At 40.8% G+C, this 22,924-nt stretch overlaps 2 protein-coding genes across 4 annotated transcripts in view; one reads left to right on the plus strand and one right to left on the minus strand.

The window, feature by feature from the left end:
* Positions 1-806: 806 nt before the first annotated feature.
* Positions 807-13,821, plus strand: tpx2 (TPX2 microtubule nucleation factor). Its single transcript, XM_088082673.1, has 17 exons — positions 807-938; positions 1,466-1,607; positions 3,414-3,542; positions 4,166-4,289; positions 5,268-5,330; positions 5,555-5,656; positions 5,807-5,916; positions 6,074-6,222; positions 6,494-6,662; positions 7,894-8,032; positions 8,886-9,108; positions 9,187-9,282; positions 9,361-9,534; positions 11,038-11,184; positions 11,268-11,379; positions 12,398-12,564; positions 13,381-13,821. The coding sequence occupies exons 2-17, from the start codon at positions 1,493-1,495 to the stop codon at positions 13,489-13,491; spliced, it is 2,130 nt and encodes a 709-aa protein (XP_087938799.1). The 5' UTR covers positions 807-938; positions 1,466-1,492; the 3' UTR covers positions 13,492-13,821.
* A 1,126-nt stretch (positions 13,822-14,947) lies between these two features.
* plod1a (procollagen-lysine, 2-oxoglutarate 5-dioxygenase 1a) overlaps positions 14,948-22,924 on the minus strand; it is a 31,272-nt gene continuing 23,295 nt past the window's right edge. Inside the window, exons 15-20 of one of the 3 annotated variants that reach the window (XM_088082672.1) lie at positions 21,546-21,611; positions 21,221-21,325; positions 20,769-20,915; positions 19,383-19,508; positions 19,006-19,131; positions 14,948-15,795 (exon numbers count right to left, since the gene is read on the minus strand). In XM_088082672.1, coding sequence (XP_087938798.1) covers positions 15,640-15,795; positions 19,006-19,131; positions 19,383-19,508; positions 20,769-20,915; positions 21,221-21,325; positions 21,546-21,611 — 726 coding nt within the window. In that variant the 3' untranslated portion in view covers positions 14,948-15,639. The remainder of the gene's footprint in view (positions 15,796-19,005; positions 19,132-19,382; positions 19,509-20,768; positions 20,916-21,220; positions 21,326-21,545; positions 21,612-22,924) is intronic. The other 2 variants (XM_042491528.2, XM_042491527.2) reach the window with 2 other exon arrangements.

Raw genomic sequence — 22,924 nt, forward strand, 5'->3', positions numbered from 1 at the left:
CATTGAGACAAATTAAAGCGCAACATTTATGCACTTGTGTTTTTAGGTCTTTTCATCTTTATTGCCTTGTTTAAAATATTGGTATACAGATCAACATTTTATTTTTCAAGATATGGTGATCACATTCGAACAAAGTATGCTCTCTCTCTCTCTCTCTCTCTCTCTCTCTCTCTATATATATATATATATATATATATATATATATATATATATATATATATATATATATATATTAAACTAAGTCAAAGAAATAGGCTTTTCTTTGTAATGCTTTACAGTTTTATTCAACTGAGCCTAATCACCATTTGCAGAAACTTAAAAAAGACATTGAAGCAAGAGAGCTCAGAGAACTACTGGTACATTTATTTATTTATTTTTGATCATGCACAAAGCAACTGTGGGGTAAATTGTCACCAATCATATGTGCCCACACTTTGTACTTCACAAATACATTGTTCAGTCTCACTGAATATGATGGAAACCACTTTTCACAATTCAATTTGATAAATTTACTCATTATTTTGACTAACTTTATGTTCTGAAAGCCAAACCTTTCAGCTCATGGCCAAACTTTCCAGAGCTGACTATCCAAACCAAACATTTCCCCTATGTATAAATTTAAAAACCAAAAATTAAAACAAATAACCGCTGTAGGCTTTACGAGATTTCAAGTTAATTTTGTATTCATGTTTTGTTTTGGGTTTTTTTTTACAGACTTCTGTCGGTCTGTTATATTTTCCACTCTTCATTTCCCAATAAAGTTGATAGTGAAAAAACTTGTTGATCACGTGATCACGTCAGAGGAAGTTCATGTGAATGAGCCAATAGGCAGCAAGCTGGTGACGATGACGTTAGCCATTGGTTGTTTCAAAAGGAAAACGATTTAAGCGCTAACGGCTCGCAGTTTGATTGTGTTGCTCCGGGAGCAGACGGTGTCGGTAAGCTTTACTTCTCGGCGTATTTTATTTATTTAGTAGTACCGTCACATCGATAATTGTCAACCTGTGTTAAGAATTAACGTTTATTAACTTAAAAAGCGCAAGGACTGTAGAAGATATGTATGTGTTCATTAGAATTAGCTGATAGTTTGATACATATAATGTTAGCGACGTAGGAAGGAAAGTTGTTTAACGTTAACTAACGTTAGCTAGTTTTTTTTTATCTGTCTCGATACCTTATCGTAGTATATCTCATATGTATATATTAAAAAAACAATAAACCCGGCTAACGTTAACTTGCATTACCACAGCAATTTAGCATTTCTTATTGGCAAAAATGAATTCGCCATTTTGTGAAGCTTTCCCCAGTTAACGTCACACCCAGCCTGTAAATACAACTATCGGATGTGTTAGTTATAGTCAGTCGCTAACGTTAGCTTGGTTGATAAACGTTAAATGGGCGCAGACTTCAGCACAGGGGTCTCTTTTAAATTGAGATTTACGGTGTTTATTGGTTTCCTGTTTAGGTGGGTTGTCGAATAACACGTCTCGAGATGATGGCCGAAAGTGACTCCGGTGATACCTCTGAACGCTACGAGTTTGACGCTCCGTCCCATGTAGTGGACTTAATGGAGCTGCAGAATGCAGAAAACGAAGATCAATGGTTTGGTAAGCCAACCTTCAATATTTTAATTCGCCTGCTAGTAAGTCAATGCTCAATTGTGGAAACAGTAGCGTTGGTAAACATTTTCTAAGTCTTTGTTTTGCCCACAAACGTTACATCCCGAAACAACTTAACCAGGGTGTCTGCAAGTTTTAGGTCTCAAATGTCTTGTATGTTATTTTACAAATAGAAGGCCTTGAAAGACAATAGTCTTAAATTTGAATTTATGAAGTCTTAGTTACCACATTCAATTTCACGTATCCATCTTTTAATTTATTCTGTCAAAATGAGTGAAGTACTTTTGTATGGAAGCTCATTGTTCTCATGTTTCAAATATTTAAACTGAACACTGAACATAATATTGTTTTGCTGTTGTTGTTGTTGCTGTTACTTACTTGTTGGCAAAACGTGGAATAACCCAGCTCACTCTAGTAATCATATCCCTACACAAAGCCTACCTCTGCATGGGGCCACATATATATTCACCTTTCTAATACTTACATGCAATGCTTGAATGAGATTTTTTTTTCCAAAAATCTGCTTCAAATTAAGTTAATATTTGTCCTGAAAAGATCTCAGAAAGCATGAAATTGAAATGTTTGCTCCCTGCAGACACCCTGCTAACATGTATGTGATTTCCTACAATGTTTCCTTAGTCCTATTAAATTTAGCATAAGCCAGCCCAATGTTCAGGAAGATCTTTGTTGTTGATGGTTTTGTTGCTGTTGTCAGTCACCATGAACCACATAAGGCAAGTGCCCCTCACGTGCGCTTTTTACAGTGCTGCCATCTCTGATGAGTTCAGGGATGTGTATAAAGCCCTGTGCATTTATTTTGGAAAGCAAAGTGGTTGTGTTTGGAAGACAAAAAGACCTACAGGAAGTGAGTGATGTTGGTGATGCCCACAGTAGCTGTCCTGGTGCACAGCCTGGATCAGTGGTTCAGAGCTTTTGGAATGTCTTCCTTTTCAAATTTACAAATCAGAACACGTATATTGCCTATATGTACATTGGCGATATTATGTGAAGGTTTCCAAAGTAGAGAAAAGGTGGTCCCACCCAACTGTTCAGGAGGACTGCGCTGGTCTAGTTAGTCTGACCTGTCTCACCATGTCAGTCAGGATGGGCTATTTCCTTTTGTTGATTTTAAGCAGGATGAGAGTTGGCGTAAAAGGCATATGGAGTATTTTTGACATGTAACTAGGGATTCATGGTAATATCAGCAGCATGTCATCAGTATTATCACACAACAGCTTTAAAATGGAAAAATCAGCATTGGCTGAAAATGAACATTGCTGCTGATATGACAGGCAGATGAGATGATGCTGTAATTATGCGACATGAATTTGTTCAGTAGGTGAAATTGTCCCTGATTTTGGCTATTGTTGGTCAAATTGAAGGTCATCCAAGTCTTTTAGAGTGGGATAAATTTTACAGTTTTAATTAAAAATTTATTACATAAGAGTAAATATGGCATGTTTTAAATGTAACCTGTATTTAAGAAGTTTTAACTTTTTTTACCAATGAATGCGTATTCTATGTTTGTATACCAGTGGTCCATCATGATAATCGTAGGCATAATATGTCACTTCCACTAAAGGAGAGACTTGATGTTCTTTGCAATTAGGTGGAAAAATGTGTGCATATATCTCTATCAGCAAAAATACAATATTGTGCATCACATGTAACATAAGAAGTGTTGCTACAAAAATGTAAAATGACAGTAAAGGCTGCCACTATTTAGGGTAAATTAACCAAAGTATCTGTAAAAGGCATCCATCTTTTTAACCTTTGACTGTCTCTGTTGTGCAGAACAACAGACAGATGCAGCAGATGGCCATCTGAAAACTCCTCTGAGGCCTGGACGACCCTTCAGGCGGAGCCAGGCGGACCTGCCAAGAGCCATTGTGGTCCCTCAAGTCAAGTTGGACGAGGACACTGGTTGGTTTTCATTGCATTATAGTTAATTACTGTTGATGCAATCATAATTACCTTTTTTATTATGGTACCAGGTCAGAGTTGGAGTAAAAATTACTCAGCCCCAGTTGCTTTGAAAGGTGGGTCTGAAAAGTGGCTTGCTCCTGCTGCAGACAGCAGCTTCAGTCAACTTGGATTCACAGCTGTTACAGTGGCTTCCATTGGTGACTCAAGTTACTGCGATGAAGTCAATACTGCAAGTATGACTGAAGAGTTCACTTGCAAAAAAACAAAAAGGGCATTCTTAAAACAAACACCAGTTTGATATTACACACACACACACACACACACACACACACACACACACACACACACACACAAAAAAAAACATGATTTGGGGGAAAAAATAAAAACTTATATGTTTTGGTAAATGAACCCTCAGATATGTAAGTGAAAGACATTTAGGCCAGCCTTCAGACTGAATGTAATTTTTTTTCTTTATCACCTGGAAAGACTGAAAAGAACCCTTTGCGTATTGACAATAACTGTTTTAAACTGAACTCTTGTTTAGTCCTCTAGATTAGTCTGCAGTCTTAGGTTATACAGTGAGTGCTCCTCATGACATGAATCCACATGGACTATTTCAGGTCCCAGTACATCCACATCTCAGCCTCCAAACATTGTCACATCATGGGGTGCTGGATCTCCGGTTCGGGCTGGTGCTCGACCAAAGAGGAAGACTGCTAATCAACCTCCTGCCCAATCACGCAGGTAAAGTCCCTGTGATGACTAAACTTATACCACAGTGTGCAACTGTTCTGTTTTGCTACACAGCATATCAAATTCATCTGTTGCACTGATTCATAACGCCACACAATCTTGCCTGATGATACTTGCACATTAGTGTGGATAATTAACTGCACTAAAGCAACCAACTGTATTACACCATGTGACAAAGTACATTAGCAGAGGAGGCTACATTTGTCTGAATTCCTGTGTGAGAGAGAGAGAGAGAGAGAACTTTTCTGCCAATATGCAGTTTTAATTGGTTGAATTAGGTCATATTGTCCCTGGTTTTGGCTTAGGTCAGGATTGACACAGGGAGGCATCATGCAAGCCTGTTAAAGTGAGAGGAATTTTACACCTTTGTTTTGAACTTTCTACACGAGAAGAAATATGGCATGCTTTGCATGTAACCATGGTTAAATTAGTTTTATTGTTTTGTACAGTAAATGTGTATATTTAAAAAAATAAATGTGGCATCTGCCACCAGTAGGCCATCATGATCAGAGCAGGTGTAGTTCGTTAATACCATGACAGGAGAGATTTGTTGTTCTTTGCAATTAGGTGGAAAAAACATGTACAGATATTGTATCTGCAATTAGCCAAAATGAGTCAGAAAATATCAACAAAATCCAATGTCTTGCATCCCCAGTGCTGGTTTCAAAGTTGAGAGCACAACTTTTAATTTACACATCAAGTTGAGTTGCCTTATTACATGGAGTATTATTGCACCTGTAGAGACAGCTGTGTAATGTCTGTGGCTCTGTTCTTGGTTTGGGCTGTGGAGACTTCAAATTATACAGAAAGCAGGGAATGATGTCTGAAAGTTCAGCAGTATTGGGGGGGTGTAATAAAAAGTGCTATTGAGTTGTATCATGGGAAATGCTGCAATGCATCAAGTGTTTTTGGGTTTAACCCATACTTGAGATTAAAAGTGTATATTTCTCATGGATATATTCCTTTTAGGGTTTCCAAACGCAAAGAGATGAGCAGCTCTCCAGCTCCACCACCATCAAAGAAAAACAAAATGTAAGTCTCCAAACTGTCCTGTTGTAACCTCAAGATGCCATTTGCAGCAGCAAGTCCTCCAGACCTGAAAATCCCCTGAACGCTGTATAGGTCCAGTATCAGCACAGACGGGTTCCTTTTTACACCATCTACAGTTCCATTGCACATATGTGACCGTGTCAAAGGCCCTGCTTTGTGTAACTTTTGTTGTATTTCAAGTTTTAAACTATAGTTGTATGTTCCAGAACTCTTGTTGCCCGAAAATCCAATAGTGCCCTTCGAAGAAAGGTGCAGCAGACTACCAGGAGTGGGCCTGTGACCCGGGCGTCCGCTTCTGCTAACACAGAGTGAGTCTATAACACCAGTGGAACCAGTGTTTGTCAGCCTCTTCCTAGAGTTTGTTTTGGGATAACACAATCGACTGAGAGGTCTGCTATGATCTGCGGGCACCTCTCCAGTGTGCCCTATTTATTTTTGCTGATGATTGTGTCCAACAGGCCAAATAGCTCTGAAGAACAGGAGCTGGAGCGCATCAGGAACCTCCAGAGGGAAGTGGCTCTGCATCGCAAGAAGAACGAGGCCAGCTACAAAGCTGCTCTGGCTGGCAGTGAGTACTTCTTACTGACTTCATGTGCAGAGGCATCAATAAACGCATGCAACATCTTTTTTTTTCCTGGTTAACAAGTCATTTGGCAGCATTTATAAAGTTGTGCTTTAGGTTGACTTTAATTCCTAAAAGGCATTCTGGGTTGCTTTTATTTCAGATCCACCACCAAAGAAGATGGTCTTGTCAGCCACTGTGCCTAAAGAATTCCACTTCAACACAAACAGCCGTGTTAAGGCAACAACCTCATCCAACACATCGCACAAGGACGTGGACTTCATCACTCAGCTTCGCAAACCTTCCTCCCCAGTAAGTGCTTCATACGCTAACGTGAAACCTGATTCAGACCAGTAAAGCTTCACGTAAAACATGTGAATGTCACTGGATGCTCTGTGCACACATCAGGCAAGTGCAATAATGCAGCTTTCCTCTAACTGCTACTTCAGCTGGATTAAAATGCAAACAGCTACACATTTATAAAAATCATAGCTTCTGCAAATATTCATTTTGTGTAAAACATGACAGTAAAAGTTAGTATACTGTCTGATGTTGTTCTTTCTTTACATTAAAAAAAATTCAGGCAAAGGCTATAAAAGGTGCCACAGTGCCCAAACCCTTCAACCTATCGACAGGCAACAAGAAAGGTGGGGAGACGGCTGCCTACGTGCCCATGGCCCAGCAGATAGAGCAGTTCCAGAAACGAACCCCTGATCGCTTCCATCTACACAGTCGCAGGAGTCGAGAGCGAGGTGAGTTATTTTCATTCACGTTCTTGCTTTTTAGAGGAGGTAACATCAAAAACCGAAAAGGATAATAATAAAATGGGAAGAATATTAAGAATATATAATTATAGGAACTGTATAGCCCCCCCACCACCACCACCACCACCACCACACACACACAGACAAATTATGTTACAGAATTTTTTTTAAATTTTGTATATATTTTTTTATTTTCAGGTGTGAAGCTGCTCAAACTAATTGGTGTTTAATTTGTGGTCTGAAACAGTAAACTCATCAGATTCATCACATGATATCATCATGTCAGTGCCAGCCCATGCTGAAAGAAAATCCCAAAGAAAATACTGATGTGAAACAAATTGTGGATTTAGCTGCAGTCAGCATCCTCTGCAGCCACATGTGAGCAGATGTGCACGATAGAAAGCAAGCTTACCTAAGTTCACCTAACATCCTCAGACTGAGCCATCACTAATAACAAGGATTCTTTGAAAGTTACATACAGAACCTTTAAAAAAAAAAAAAAAAGATAAAATCAACACAGGCTAAGAATTGCCAATGCCTATCATAGCAATCACTCATGTTACCATATTAACAATAGTATATTAATAGTAAAAGTGAGTATAATAATCACCTCTGTATCGAAATGATAGTAAAATGTACACTGATCAGCCAAAACATCGACACACCCCACCATCCCAAACACTGCTACAGACCAAGTAACAACCCCTCCCTCATGCCAGCAGCACTCTCAGGGCCTGCCCCACCCCCAACAGCAGAACAATGAGCCATATCACAGCACAAAAACTGTTTAGGAACGACACAAGAGTGTGATAAGGATATCAAGGAGCCGACCTGAGCTTAAATTTTTCAGGCCCAAGTCTGATTGAACATTGGTGGCACATGCTGGTATTGCATTGTAACGAGATGATCAATGTTATTCACTTCACTTGACTTTACTTTGATTTTTTGGCTGAATGTTATATGCTTTTTAGTGACGCATATCCAGCAGTAATGGCATATAGGGCAAATATTAATATCAAATATCACATGACATTGATACCTTTTTCAGTATGATCATCTCTTACATAGTAATTATTAATATGTCTCAATGTCAGTAGCATACTCGACATGTTATGCTGCTCCCTCCCACATGTGTTTTTTAAAGACGTTACAGTGTTTTTCTGTGTAGTGGAGGTGTAAGTGTTGTTTTTTTTTTGTTTTTTTAAATCTGTTTCTTCAGGGCCATCCCCAACGAAGGGTGATCACCTGAAGCTCACCCAGCCTCACACCCCACACCTGATGACCCGCCAGAGGAGCCGGCCAACCACTGTCAAGAGCAGTGCTGAGCTGGAGGCTGAAGAGCTGGAGAAACTTCAAAAGTAAGAACCTTTTCCTTCAGTGATCGTCCACATGTGCACAGATATAAAATAGGCAAGACATACCAGAAAATGTTGATACCTGTTGTTGTTGTTGTTGTTGTTGTTGTTTTTTTTTGTTTTTTTTTTAATTTAATGGGCAAGCAGCATGTTTGTCGATATTTCCCGCTGACTATTTACAAACACTTTACTTGGTTTTTGCCCTTATTTACCAAAAAGACTGTGTTCCTACAAAGCTGTCTACATGGCTAATGAAAATGAATAATTCCATCTACATGCAGCTGTGCTCACTCCAATAAACGTGCACCAACATGTCAATAATATTAAAATATCAATGCGGAACTTCTGGAGCTGCTTGTCATTTTGCTTCTCAGCATCAAAATAGGATTTTTTTTACAGTTTTCTGTTGAAAAGTTGTTGGAACATGTCAGCTTAGCCTTCCTCTTTTATTCCTTTAAGCACCTTCTTGAAAGTCCTTGTGGGTTGGCGTTATGTTTGCACATATCCTAACTCGTTAATATCCAAGTCTTAATGTTTAACAGATCGCTTGTAAGGGTGGGCAGATCAATACACTTTGCAGCTCTACAGTGAAATTAAATTTTAAGTGAAATGAAGTAAACAAGGTAAAGCAGTTCTTACCACATTATCTTGATTGAGAATGAAAGGACAGCATTTGTTGACTGATGTTGGCTCGTCTGCAGTCAGTTTCGACCCTTTAAGCAGCGCTGTTCCTCAGTCTAATTTTATCCACAGGTCTGTTATGATGCACACACTCCAAAATAGAATAGATAATTTCTTCCTGTCCCAGCATTCACAGGTTGCATTTTCGGTGGCACTGAATGTGTTTTAATCACAGGTGTAAGTTCAACGCCCTGGAGCTGAACAGGAAGATTCTGGAGAGTGCAGAGTCCCTAAAGAAGCCAGCAGTGAAAGAGCCCACCGTACCCGAAGGCTTCGAGCTTCAGATTGAGAAGAGGCTGCATGAGAGACAGGCCACCAAGAAGCCTCAGGAGGGAGAAGAGAAGCCCAACACATTTAAAGCCCAGCCTCTGCCTAAAAAGATCCTGGTGGGAGTGGTGGTGAGTGTCAGTCCTGTGAGGCTCTGAAGGTTATTTCCATATGAGTTCAGTCTAAAGAGAGTTTCCTCCTGCCAACAGGGTCTGCCTGACAAGAAAGTTCTCCATCCAACTGTGCCAGAGTCTCCAGCTTTTGCCCTCAAGAAGAGGGTTCGCATGGAGCCCAAGACTGAGGAGGTAAGGCCACATCCCTGTTTTGATTTTCTTTGACCTTTCTTTGACCGAAAGTAACCCAATCCCCCCTTTTCTGGTCAGGTGAAACCGCCTTCTACGTTCAAAGCCCCACCAGTGCCACACTTTGGACTCCCCTTCCAGCCCCAGCTACAGGAGAACCACCACGTGGAGGTGTGTCCTTTCTCCTTTGAAGACAGGGAGCGGGAGAGAAGGGCACTGAAGGAGAAGAGGCTGGAGGAGAAGCAAAATGAAGAGGTACTACTACAGCCTGTGTCCCCACACGAGGGATGCACTGATCTGAATTTTTTTCTCTCAATACCGATACATGGGCTTTGTGTAACGGCCGATAACCGATACCGATCCCATACCATTATTGAATGAATAAACTGTGTACCTCATCATGTGGAAGAGACTAAAGGCATCAGGCTTGACTTAAACATTACTTTCTTTACTTTGTACAAACCCAAATTCCAATGAACAGAATACAATGATTTGCAAATCCTCAACCCATATTTAACTGAATACACTACAAAGACAAGATATTTAATGTTGAAACTGCAAAACTTTATTGTTTTATTTCCAAATATTCACTCATTTTGAATTTGATGCCTTCAGCACGTTCCAAAAAACCTGGGACAGGGTCATGTTTACCACTGTGTTACATCACCTTTCCTTTTAACAACACTCAGTAAGCGTTTGGGAACTGAGAACACTAATTGTTGAAGCTTTGTAGGTGGAATTCTTTCCCGTTCTTGCTTGATGTACGACTTCAGTTGCTCAACAGTCTAGGGTTTCCCTTGTCGTATTTTGCACTTCATAATGTGCCACACATTTTCAATGGGAGACAGGTCTGGACTGCAGGCCGGCCAGTCCAGCACCCACACTCTTTTACTACGAAGCCATGCTGTTGTAACACGTGCAGAATGTGGCTTGGCATTGTCTTGCTGAAATAAGCAGGAACATCCCTAAAAAAGGCGTAGCTTGGATGGCAGCATATGTTGCTCCAAAACCTGTATGTACCTTTCAGCATTAATGGTGCCTTCACAGATGGCAAGTTACCCATGCCATGGGCACTAACACACCCCCATACCATCACAGATGCTGGCTTTTGAACTTTGCGCTGATAACAGATTGGATGGTCCTTTTCCTCTTCTGCCTGGAGGACACGGCGTCCATGATTTCCAAAGACAATTTGAAATGGGGACTCGTCAGACCACAGCTCACTTTTCCAATTTGTGTCAGTCCATCTCACATGGGCCCAGAGAAGGCGGCGGCGTTTCTGGTTGTTGTTGATATATGGCTTTCAGTTTGCATGGTAGAGTTTTAACTTGCACTTGTAGATGTTGCAATGAACTGTGTTAACTGACAATGGTCTTCCAAAGTGTTCCTGAGCCCACGTGTTAATATCCTTTACAGAATGATGCCAGTTTTTAATGCAGTGCCACCTGAGGGGCCGAAGGTCACGGGCATTTAATGTTGGTTTTCGGTCTTGCCGTGTACGTGCAGAGATTTCTCCAGATTCTCTGAATCTTTTGATGATATTATGGACTGTAAATGATGAAATCCCTAAATTCCTTGCAGTTGTACATTGAGAAACGTGTCAACAACTGATGGGATTCTGTCAACAGATGTTGTCAGAGGACTTTTATTTTGAAAGCAGGGAAGTTTGAGTAATATCAGATCAGTGAACCCCTACCTCAGACCTCCAGAAGAAAGACCCAACCATTAAATCATGCTCTGGTGTTCCCATGTTTCTAGGTGCCACAGTTCAAGGCACAGCCCCTGCCAGACTTCGACACCGTGGTCCTCCCTGAGAAGAAGAAGCTGGAGCCCACAAAGCCCGAGCCCTTCAAACTGCTGCTGGATCAGCGGGGAGCTGTGAGGAGCACTCGCTGGGAGCAGATGGTAGCACACAGTCTGTCACCGGTTTTATTCTCAATAATCAGCTCCACCTTAAAACTCAAGCATAACTCCTGTGCCTTGTATAGATGAAAGAGGAGCAGAAACGGGAGGAGGAGGCGGTAGTATTCAAAGCCAGGCCCAACAAAGTCACTCATAAAGAGCCGTTCCTGCCCAAAAAAGAGAGCCGGGCTACAGTGGGTAAGTCACATGACATGCAGAGCTGCACCACAAATTACTACCACCTCGTGCATAACATATAATACTGCAATTTCCCCCCAGGGAAACAAAGTATTTCAGATTCTGATTTCTGATATATGCATCAATAACAAACACGTCAAGCACAATCATTTTCCATCTCTGTTATGTGGCAGCTGATCTGGTCTCTGCTCAGAGCGCTCCTGAATCTCATTGTTTTCCGAGTTTGACATTTACAGCCACTGTTATTTCCTTTTGAATTAGCCGCTTTGCCAACAACTGCTATTCAAGGTACAATGACAGAGTTGTCTCGCCTTAAAGAGGCAGTAACAGCACTAAAATAGTATCTATTTAAAAAGGACAATTCACCTGGCGAGAGTGATGTTTTGACAAAGTGTTTCTGTGTGCCGCAAGAGATTTCAAAAGCTGCCAGCAGCTGACTCAAAGAAGAACCGCTTCTAAAAAATGTCTGCAAATTTGAGAAACATTGAGGTCTGGGAGCTCCTTACCCTCTGAACAGAGGAGGAGACCAGCTGCCATATGACATTATTGTAATTACTGTTGTTGTTGCTGAAAAAGTGCTGCTGACCCGCATGTTATACCTCCTCAGAGGCTGATACTGTTGTGTTAATCGTCATGTCTGTTTTGTTTCAGCAATGCCGTCATTCTGTCTTAAATTACACACAGGGAGGGCTCAGCTGGTAGAGTGGGCCCCCATGTTCGATTCCAACCTGTGGCTCTTTGCAGCATGTCATCCTCTCTCTCCGCCTCTCATACACTTCAGCTGTCCCAAAAGTGACTTTTGGGACAGCTAAAAAAAGGAAGAGGCGTCATGAGTGGACTTTGTAGTAGGACCGTATAGCTCCCTCTGTGTGAAAAGGGCTCCTGAAATCTGTGTGCCAGTCTTCAGACCTCCTGAGGAGTCGTGCAGCTTCGTGCTCTGAGGCTGAAGCATGAACTGCTGCGTCTTGTTGTCTTTACCACCATCTGTCGCAGCACTAACACATTCTTCCTGCCACAGTTGTGGAGGCCTTTGAGCTGTCGACAGAGCGGCGGGCCCGAGAGCGGCAGGAATACGAGCGGCTGGCGAGCGAGAAGGAGGCTTACAGGATGCTCATGGAGGAGGAGAAGAGAAGAGAGGAGGAGCAGAGGGAGAAGGAGGAGATCGCCAGGCTGCGCCAAGAACAGGTCACTACAAAACACTTTAATTACAAACATTCATGGCGTGACGACACGCCCTGTGATGTATGATGGGATGGATTCTGTTACACCTCCCTGAGGATCAGCAGCTCAGTCTGGCAGCTTTAGTTTCTCTGTCCAGACGTTACAATATTTTTTTTTCAAATGAACAGTTTCTGCTCGTTTTATCCTTAAGCTGCCACACTGATTAACATATTAACCCTTTGAAACCTGGAACCACATCGGTTTTCTTGTGTTGCGTTCAAACACCTTTCACAAGTATTTAAACCTTTGAAATGTGAGCAATTTGTTTTCTTTCACAAATATGGGAAAAAATGCAGCCTGCAAAAAATCTGAAATATAATAAGAGAGAGAATCATTAACTAGGGAAAAACATACAACAACAGAAATTAAAATGTAGTTGTTGTCTTCTAGCACTTTGTCTGTTTCTTTATTGTTCTGTTACTTTTCTTTCTCTCTTTTTTTCTCTAACTTTAGGTTATATTCTTGCAACATTTAACTAATTTCTGGGTCATTTCTTGTTATGCTGCACATTGCCTTCTTTCTGTGCTTTTGAAAGGATTCAAGCCAATTTGAACTCGTTTCAAAGGGTTAATTGATTAATTACTAGTATTTATTGTTTTGTGCTATGTTAAATTTAATCTCATTTTATAACTCAAAATGTTTTGTTTTTTTTTCAGTAGTAAATGATACATTAAATCTAACATAGCACGTATTATATATTTATATATGTATGTGTATACACTGTAAAAAGTGCAGCTGTGTGTTTGCAGCCTGTCTGACATGACTGTTGTTCCCTTGCAGGTTCACGCCGCTCAGCCCATCAGACACTACAAACCTGTGGCCGTGAAGAAGAGTGAAATTCCGCTCACTGTCCCCCAGTCACCAAACTTCTCTGACCGCTTCCGCTTGTGATGAGCCCGCTGCGCTCCGTCTGAGCTATTAGAACTGCAACTGTTCGATCTTTCTTCAATGAGTTGTTACACCTGTCACATTGTTAGTGGGTAGAATTCTGGCTGTAAAGTTGTAAATGAGTGTGTGTATTTGAAATGACTGAAGCTCTGTTGTTTTTTTCTTCTATTCCATGTAGAGCTTTAGATTGTAACCATGTGCTGTATATTCTCTATTTTAACAGACCAAACGCTTGGCTCAGTATCGTGCCCGCACATTTCTCTCTCTTTCTCTCTCATTTTTTTAAACTTTTTTTTTAATATAACTTCTTTAAAATAAAGATCTTGAAATATACCAGTGATTATGGAGATCTACTTTGAAATTCTGACAGAACTAAACTTTGCATTAATATTAACTGGCAGTAAAACAAGGAACCTCAGCTTAACACCTGGAACATGGTGCTGCCGTGCTACATCCTCATTACTGGTTTATTGTACAGACAGGGTTCCCACAGTCATGGAAAACCTGGAAAATTGAATTTTGGAACAAGTAAAAATCATTTAAAGTTTAGGAAAGTCATGTAATTTTGTTGTGTGTAATGAAATTGTTACAGTAATCTTTGCACATGATGTCATGTGATGGCAAACTTATTATTACCTTTCATCATTTTTCTCTCTCGTCCGTCTCTTAATGTGTGCCAGCTTGCTAAAATTATGTTTGATATGTTTGAAAACCACCAGGTGTTTGGGAAACCCGGTAAAGAAACTTTTAGCAGTTAATTGATTTTTCTTTTGGATGATTTTTTTTATTGCCTGAGTTAAATCTACCTTTCTGGTCTTTATTTTTAGGTTGTGTGTGATGTGAAGTTTTTAGTCTGTATTGTGCTCACATTGTGCACTTTAATTAAAAAAAAACAGTGCTTACACAAAAAATACTGAAATACAGATACAATGTTATCATGAAGATGAATATACTTCCAATAATTTAAAGCCCAAAATCTTTAAATCCATGTCACTCATAAACATTAACTCTTTTGTCTTTTCTTTACACAACACAAAAAAGAACAAAAACAATGAAACAAACAAAAGCCAGAAAAAAAGCCTTACTTCCCTTGTCTAAGTGTTTTTAAGACCTTTGAAAGATTTAGTCAATTTGATAACAATTAAAGCCTAGTTTTTAGATTAGTGAATTCAATGCCTTTTCAGATTTTTAAGGATCCACTAGACTGTTACCAAATAATTTGCAGATGCTTCAGCTGAATATGTATAATATACAACCAAACTATTTGATGGAGGTCAGTTTTTGAGCCATGATGAAGGCCAACGTGTGTCCTCCATCAGACAGTAAGGCTTATTTTTAGCCGAGCCGATATCTGAAAACTCATGCTCCGACCAGCAGGTTAAGCAGGAGGAGTCAACAGTCACTGGCCAACGTATAAAAGTAAAAAAAAAAAAAGAAATAATAATCACAGTCCACACTGTTTCATTTCACCGTTTTATTCTGCTTGTGTTGATAGCACAGTGACGGCTTGTAACAAGAAATAACAGTGTTAGTATGTTTCACTTTTACTGACTCAACTGAGCAACATCAGTGAGAGCATGAGAAAAAATAAATTCATTCCAATATGAAATCTCACAAAAAGCAGATATATTGTCAATGCAAAGAAATCTGGGAGTGTGTCTTTTATCATATAAAATATTCACAAAATAAATAAGAAAGGCTGAACAGGCTTTGGTGTGTCACTTTAAGAAAGAGAAAAGATCAAGTTTGGATACAGAAGAAGTCAGCGTAACTCACTGAAGTCAAATTCAACATCTATGTTTTTCAGAAACACTTGGAATAAATCTGTGCTGAACTCTGGTGTTTTCCTGAGAGACGTCCAGCGTCAGACAACGATCTGATCCACAGCACACAGTCCAGAGCAAACAGGAGCCCTCAGTGATCCCGCAGCTGCTCCACAGAGCGCTGAAACTCTGCTGCTTACAGGGTCATCAGGGTCATAAACTATATTTATCTAGGTAAGATGGAAATATTTTGGACATAGAGAAATGAACTAACTGGTCACCACTTGAACAGAGAAACTGCAGAGAGCAGCTGTGGTGCTGGAGGATCGGGCCAGTGTGTGTCCTGTTAGGTCTGGACCAGCTGGTGATGTGCGCCATCTTTGGAGGTTCAGGGATCCACGAAGGACACTGCGATGTAGCGGACCCCGGCGGTGGTGGGCAGGCCTTCGTGGTAGTGGGTGAGGCGGCCTGGGTGCATGAGGGCCCAGCCTTTACGGGGGGCCTGGATGGAGCAGTCATAGCGGAGGAACCTGCATCCACCGCCCTGCAGTCACAACACAACACACATCAGCTGACAGCTACACGAGCACCTGCTGGCTTTACTTGTTTGAGCAAACTTGAAATAACCTCCCAAAATTCTGACAAACTGAACGAGGTTTAGTGAGTTTCATGAGCAACTTGTCAGAAACATCCTTTTTCGACTGAAGGACCTGGACTAAATTTAATGTTAGATGGATAGTTCAGATCTGTGGAAGTGGGGATGTATGGGGTTCTTCTTGGAACTTAACTGATTTTTTTGGGTAGCTAAAATACATTTTGGTGCTCCACATCAGCACATTGCTTAGCTTCTGTTTCAGACTTCAGCCTGCTTCTCCAAACTGGGACTGTGCCGACTAACATCAACTGAATGTAACACACTTGACTAAGAAAAAGTACATCATACAACCCAACTTCAAAACATCAGAACTATCTCTTTGTTACTAGATTTAGGGACGAGTTCCTGAAACTAAATTTGGGCTCTGCTCAGAGGGTGATATATGTGGTGTCAGCAGGGCTGTCCATCATGACTGGGTAATATATTTCTAATGTATATAAAGACTGTATATAAAGATGGATGACGACAGTTTCCCCAAAGTGTGGCTTTTGAATCCGGATCGCCCCCTGGTGTCTGACTGCGGTATAGGTCATAAACCCCGCCTCCATGTTAGTGAATGTCATAGGCCAAACTAAAAACTTAAAGCACACAACAAATAAAGTTTTCCTGAAGATGGTTTCTGTCATCACCCTGATGTTTGTTCAAGTGATCATTTTTATAAGTTCAGTTTTCAGCAGTTATTAGATTCTACAAAAAGGGGGTGCGCTCGCATGGCCAGACAGGCCGGACACCGCGGATATCTCTACTGCGCAGTCACTGGCTCTCAATGACATCACCCTCACAAGATGGCAAGGGGACATTTTAACCTCACTTCAGCATAGCGGGGGTCAGTGGGGGCGTGTCGTCCATCTTTATTTACAGTCTATGGGTGTAGCAGACCAGTCAGATGAACACTGGGAGATGTGGTTGAAAGCTCAGCGGCAGATGATTCTGGTGTTTTTTGTAAAGTCTCCTGGTTACAAAATACCGTAGAAACACAAAGACCTGGTGTCAGAGTCTAACAGGGTTCTTGTAGTCGGGTTTGTGAGGATGAACAGTTACAGGCTGATGAGCTCCTGCAGTGTAAAACAGCTGATGGTGTAAATCAGCATCAGATCAGCTCTTCATCAACATCCTCAATGTGTTCATCTTAACTGTGTTTAACTGGGTGCTATTTAATCATTTAACCACCACTAACAAATCATACAGCCTTTTTCTTGTTTCAAAGTCTTTTTCAAAGAAAAAGCATCCTGGCTGGGGATCAGGGGTGGAGCCACATGTTGTAAACATCGGGGGCTCAGCACAAGCCGAAGATGGTCCGAGGTTTGCTCAGCCGGGAGGATTTTTTGAGATTACAGAATCAGGCAAACACACAGCTTTATGAATCTGGTGAAAAGAACGCGTCTGTATGTTTCTGCCTCTGTGCGTTCACACACAGTTTTAGTCGTCCATCTACAGAGTTTCCACATCTGGCCCCTGGTGTTTTTACTTGCTCTGACAGTCAGAATGTCTTCTTTGATAAAACCATGCTGTGATTGACAATACTGACCACTTTGAGAGGCACATTAGGGGCAACCAGGCAGAAAACTGCCGGAGTCGAATTAACCATTTTGCCCCAATGTTTATTGTCAAATAGAACATGACTTTTTAAATCTCATGGCAGAGACAAGCGGAGAACAGATCTGGGAAATATCTGGTGTTTGTTGCCAAGTTTTTGGTTGATTTTGTCTTGTATGATTTCCAGGTGTCTTCTTCACATCCTGTGCCATTTGCACAAGCATAGTAATAAATAATCATCCATGTGAAACACAGTCGGTGTGTATAATTTTATGGATTAATAGAAGCTTTGATGCCGATCATATGTATTTATGATTTTCAGTTTCAGCCCTAAATGCAACATCAAGACAAAAAACTATCCATAAAGTCCCATAATCTCCCATTTCTAAACATTTTTAGGACTTTTGAAAGATCGACTGAAGACATTTTAATAACTGAGGCTTTATTTTTCGATGAATTATCTCAGTGTCTACAGGCGGGAAGCCTGTAATATTAAGACTTGTTAGGTTCAATGCTCAGAAAGCCTTCAGTGGGACTTCCTACGTACAACACGCTGTATTATCACATCACTAAATCACTAAACAAATGACAGAAAGGAATTAGCAGCTGTTTCTTCTCATTTTTAATCCATGTAGCGTAAACCAATAACTCTGTGGACTAACGGCTGATTGTTTAGTCCTGTATATTGACGATGCAGGGAAACAACATGGATGCAACGGTAAAAACAAAGCTCCTAGCTTCAGCTTCATGTGTCATGCAAAGAAGACAGACTCACAAACAGAGAAATGACACAAATGGAAAGTTTGAAACACCAGGGGCATAGATGAACATGCCAGAAATATGATGGCATTCCATGTTGAATGATATGATGATGATTTCAGCACCATGCTCTGGCAAACTTCTGTGCTCCCCTGTGTGGTTTGAGCTGTAAATATTTCTCTCTGTGCAGTGTACTCAACTACTGATCAGTCTGCGGCCACTTAATTCACATATGTTGTTTTGTCTTGCCCTTATGTGTGGAATTATTATAGAAATGATAACATTTTTCTGATTGCGGTGGCCATTGCCAGAGTGATAAAACAGCACCAAAATAGAGCTTGTTTAATTTTGCAAAGTGCCAGTGTAGGATCCCCCACACCCCCCGACAGAGGTCCTAGCTAAGATCCTAATATCCTAAAATCCCAGAAATGTTCTAAAATCCTAGAAGTGTAGCAAAAATCCTAGAAATGTCCTTAAACCATAGAAACCTCTTACAGTCCTACAAATGTCCTAAAATCCTGGAAGTGTCCTTAAACCCTAGAAATGTCTTTAATTCGGAGAAACATGTAGGGCTGCTGGGACCGGCCCTCTGTCATTTTGCAAATGTGGTCCCCTGGCAGAGCCAGCTGAGTGTCCCTGTGCTAGCTTTTCCAGGTGTTGTCTTGTACAAAGAGTGTCACGTGTAACAGGATCATATGTTGAGAAAATAACACTTTGTGCTGACAAACTGCTCTTTTAGGATGCAGTAACCATGAACGCCCTGTTGGATATGTCAGATTTCTGCTGACCTCTGAACTCACTCACCTGGTAATCAAGGCCCACTTGGTTGAGTGCAATGTTTATAGTGAATGTGGAGGCATCATGGTGCGGTCTCAAAGAGGGCTGCTCATCTGGTTTATATCTAACTACAAAGGCCAAGTCAAACTGAGCCTGCAAACACACAGACAGAAAAGAGTCATGCAAGCATTCGCAGAGAGACTGCTGGTCTGGCCGCAGGCAGTGTGTGTGTGTATGTACACATGAACACCCATCGCAGCTCCTGCTCAAATCAGAGACGCGTCAGCTCGAGTCCCGCTCCAGCATTCACTTCCAGAGACGGAGCAGAGAAGCAGAGAGAGAGCTGCAGATCACCTGCATCATCACATCCTAACTGCTATTACCTGCCAGCTGCTCCCATTTACCTGGTAGTCAATGTCTTTGCTGTTGAGAGCAATGTTAATAGTGAATGTGGAGGCGTCGTGGTGAGGCACAAGCAGCGGCTGCTCGTCAGGTTTGTACCTCACCACAAAGTTCAGGGGGGTGGAACACTGATGAGAGAACACATGTTAGTCAGCACAACCAACTGATGGCTTACAGTCTTTGTCAGTTATCCTAAACATCATCTGACACACATTATTCAGCACATCTCAAATATACTGAAAAACACACTGTAAAAAATGATTTGTTTTAACTGAAAAAAGTTAGTGCCTTTAAATTGTAAGTTGACTAAATTTGAGAAAACAAGTTGAGGTGATTTTGTAATAATTCAACTTAACTTCTTCAGTCAACTTAAAACTTTTGCTCAAAGTTGCCATTTAAAGTCTTTAGACCTTGATTATGCCTTGAAGAGTACAGGTTTTTCTTGAATGCCGTTGCCATGGAGAAGCACTATTTGCCTTGAAACAGGAAGTTGTTGTAAGTTCACTTTACATTGCCCAACTGGCACCAAACATCACATGCTTCATGAGGCTGCTTGCCTTAAGACATCAACATGTCAACTACGTGTCACACTCTCTGCGCCCCCTACTGGCAACAGGAACTAAGCCTTTTAAGACAATTATCATTTAATTTATATGAAATTTACATGGTTTGCTGTACAAATTCACAGACATTTGTACAGAAATGAACAACCACTTCAGCCAGCACCCTGCCAGAACCCCGGACTTGCACACAGGTGCCAGGGCCCGTTCATCACTGCTTGCAGTAACTAACTTTTTAAAGTTATGACAAATAGTTTCTTTTTACAGTGTTAACAGTGTCTTTAAACTGCTGACTTCATCACAAAAATGTTTGGTATCAGAAATGTTCTGGTTTCCATTTGTGGTCCAAGTAGCAAATTGAGTGGCAGGTAAACAGTCTTTAGGGAAAAGTGCTGTTGCCAAAATGCAATCTCAAAACCAAATAACAATCATCAGAAGATTACTTTCCTTTTTAGTAGTTTTTTCTCTGATTCATCTGTACTCAAAAATAAACCCGGTTTTTGCATCTGAAACCTCAGCTGGTAAAAATAACTCTTCTCACTTTGCTGCTCTATTGGACTGACAGGTGCACTGTGGGACCTGCAGTACAAGCACTGCAGCAATGTCCACTCTGCACCAAAGCTGCAACAGAGTAGGATTACTGACAGTGTCAGTTTATAGAAAACATCACTTTAAACACAGTTTCTTCCTAATGAAGTTCAATTAAGGGGATCAGTTTAAGAAAATGTATTGGTGAAAATGAGACATGGAATATTTTAAATTCTTCTAAACTCAGATGTGTTATCATCTCATGAGAATGTGAGACAGTAATGGTTTAAGACGTCTTACCTTGGTGTAGTAACCAGGATACATCTTCTCTGTTATTGGAGCGATGTACTCCAGTAACAATTTGTGCCATTCCCTTTCGTAGTTGATTTGATTCATGTGGATATCCACTGTGGGAACATTCTCATAGCCGCCCTGGATTCTGGTGTCCTGACAATAAATACATCAGTTTAGAAAAATAAACTACACATCAACAAAACTTACTAAAGTATTCATCTGACAATCAGAGCGGCCACAGGACTCTCGGCTAGGCACCAGATGTCAAGTTGTTAAACAAATACTCATATTGATGAGGGAGAAGATTTTATTAAACATGTTTCCTGTGAGCTACATGGGGCTCAAATGCAGCATTTTTATTATTATTGCTGACATTGAGTAATATTTATGGAGAATTTTTAGTATCACAGCACTGACGCAAATCAAAAGAAGATGGTAACAAAAAGGTAACAACATACCACATTGCCTCCTCCTGACCACTTCCCATAATGCTCCATCTCTTCAACAAGGTGGTTACAAGCAACATCACTGAAGATTGGGAACCAGTACACATCAGGACAGGGCTGGGGGACAGAGGACAGTTTAACCATATCATATATCATAGTCATATCATATATTCATCTGCTCCATTACAGTTACACACATCACAGTGAGTCCTCTGCAGTGACAGTGTGTTAGAATAGAAGCATGGATTCTCTTTTCTCTGTTGAAAAACATCACTCTACATTTGATCTTTTTCACTTTAGACATCATGTCCTCATATCAACGTGCGCTGAAACTCACAGTTTCAATCAGCTTGTCTTTCATGATGTGAGAGTAGTTCTCGTGGATGTAGCGCTCCTGCCAGTCCTGAAACAAACACACCACATACACACTGCAAATGTTATTTCTCCTCATTTAACTCTTCATTTGCTTAATATGCTGCATGTAGAACCTTTACCGTGTCAAATAGTACTGACAGACAATGCTACTGCTTTACTCCTACTACTTCACTTTTACTATAACCGCATTAAAACACTCTGCCATTGCTCCTATCACTGCACTGGTCCTGTTATTACTGAGACTACTGATATCTGTTGCTGACATCATGCTCTCGGGCTTGTAGGTGAAAGCCCTGAATGATTTAAGGAATCCTTCACCCACAAAATTATTACTTTTATATTAATTACTCTCCACGTGTTACCTTGAATAAGTAAGAAAACCTTGTTTTTCTGTCATGCTCCCAACAAGAACTGGAGAATAAAAACAAGTCCAACATTCTTTGTGCACTGATGTACACTTAACAGCTTCAGGTGATCGTCACTCTCAGCAGTCCTCTGATTGGATGATTCAAAAATGGAGGCAGTCTCTGTCTTTATATATTTGTGGAAAAGTTATGATGCTGCCATAATAACTGATGAAGGTCAGCTAGACCAAAACATTGTTTTTTTCATTCAATAAATATGTCAGCAGTGAGCAGGACAGCAGGTGGTTTCCATTAACCCTCAAACTGCATAAATTAAAATTGCAAATTGAAATCGTGGACTATCACCTCCCAGAAATCCCTCATACATGGCCGCTCCCACGTATAAGGAGATTTCCTTTCCATTATGGCTCCATAACACGCCTACGTGGCCTTGGATTGTAAATAATGTCGGCTAGTGCGGTGGCTGTGATAGAAATATAGCTGCTAATGTTTTCACTGTACTTCTTGGAATGTTATCACCAGAGGAGAAGTCACATAAACACAGAAAATGCAGTTCTGTAATGGAAACCTGACAAATGTGGGGGAGTTTCTCTATTTATAGATGGCAGCGTTTCTAAAAAAAAGTTAAATGCAAGTTGCAATTTTTCGTGGGGGCCATTGAAAAATGCAAAAATACTTGCAATGTTGTATTTCAGTCTGAATTTGTTATTATGAGTATTCTGTGTGAAGTAGAATCTATTTGTATTTGTAATGGTGGGGAAGGGGGGCTGACTGCTGATCGCTGACAATCCTGCCTGTTGCTGCTGTTTGAAGCAGCTCTGAAGGAACGTCTCTGTGAGCTTTCCTCCTGCTCTCTGCCCCGGCATAAGCCAACACAGCAGTGGTGAATTTTAGACTATTTGAACAGTGGTATCTCACAGAGGGGCTCAGTAAATCAACCTGATGGATGCAGCTCTACTCTGAAATGACATTTCCC

This window comes from Plectropomus leopardus, chromosome 9 (genome assembly GCF_026936395.1).
Source record: "Plectropomus leopardus strain MGB_pleo_1.0 chromosome 9, ASM2693639v1, whole genome shotgun sequence".
In the NCBI taxonomy this organism is placed as follows: Eukaryota; Metazoa; Chordata; class Actinopteri; order Perciformes; family Serranidae; genus Plectropomus; species Plectropomus leopardus.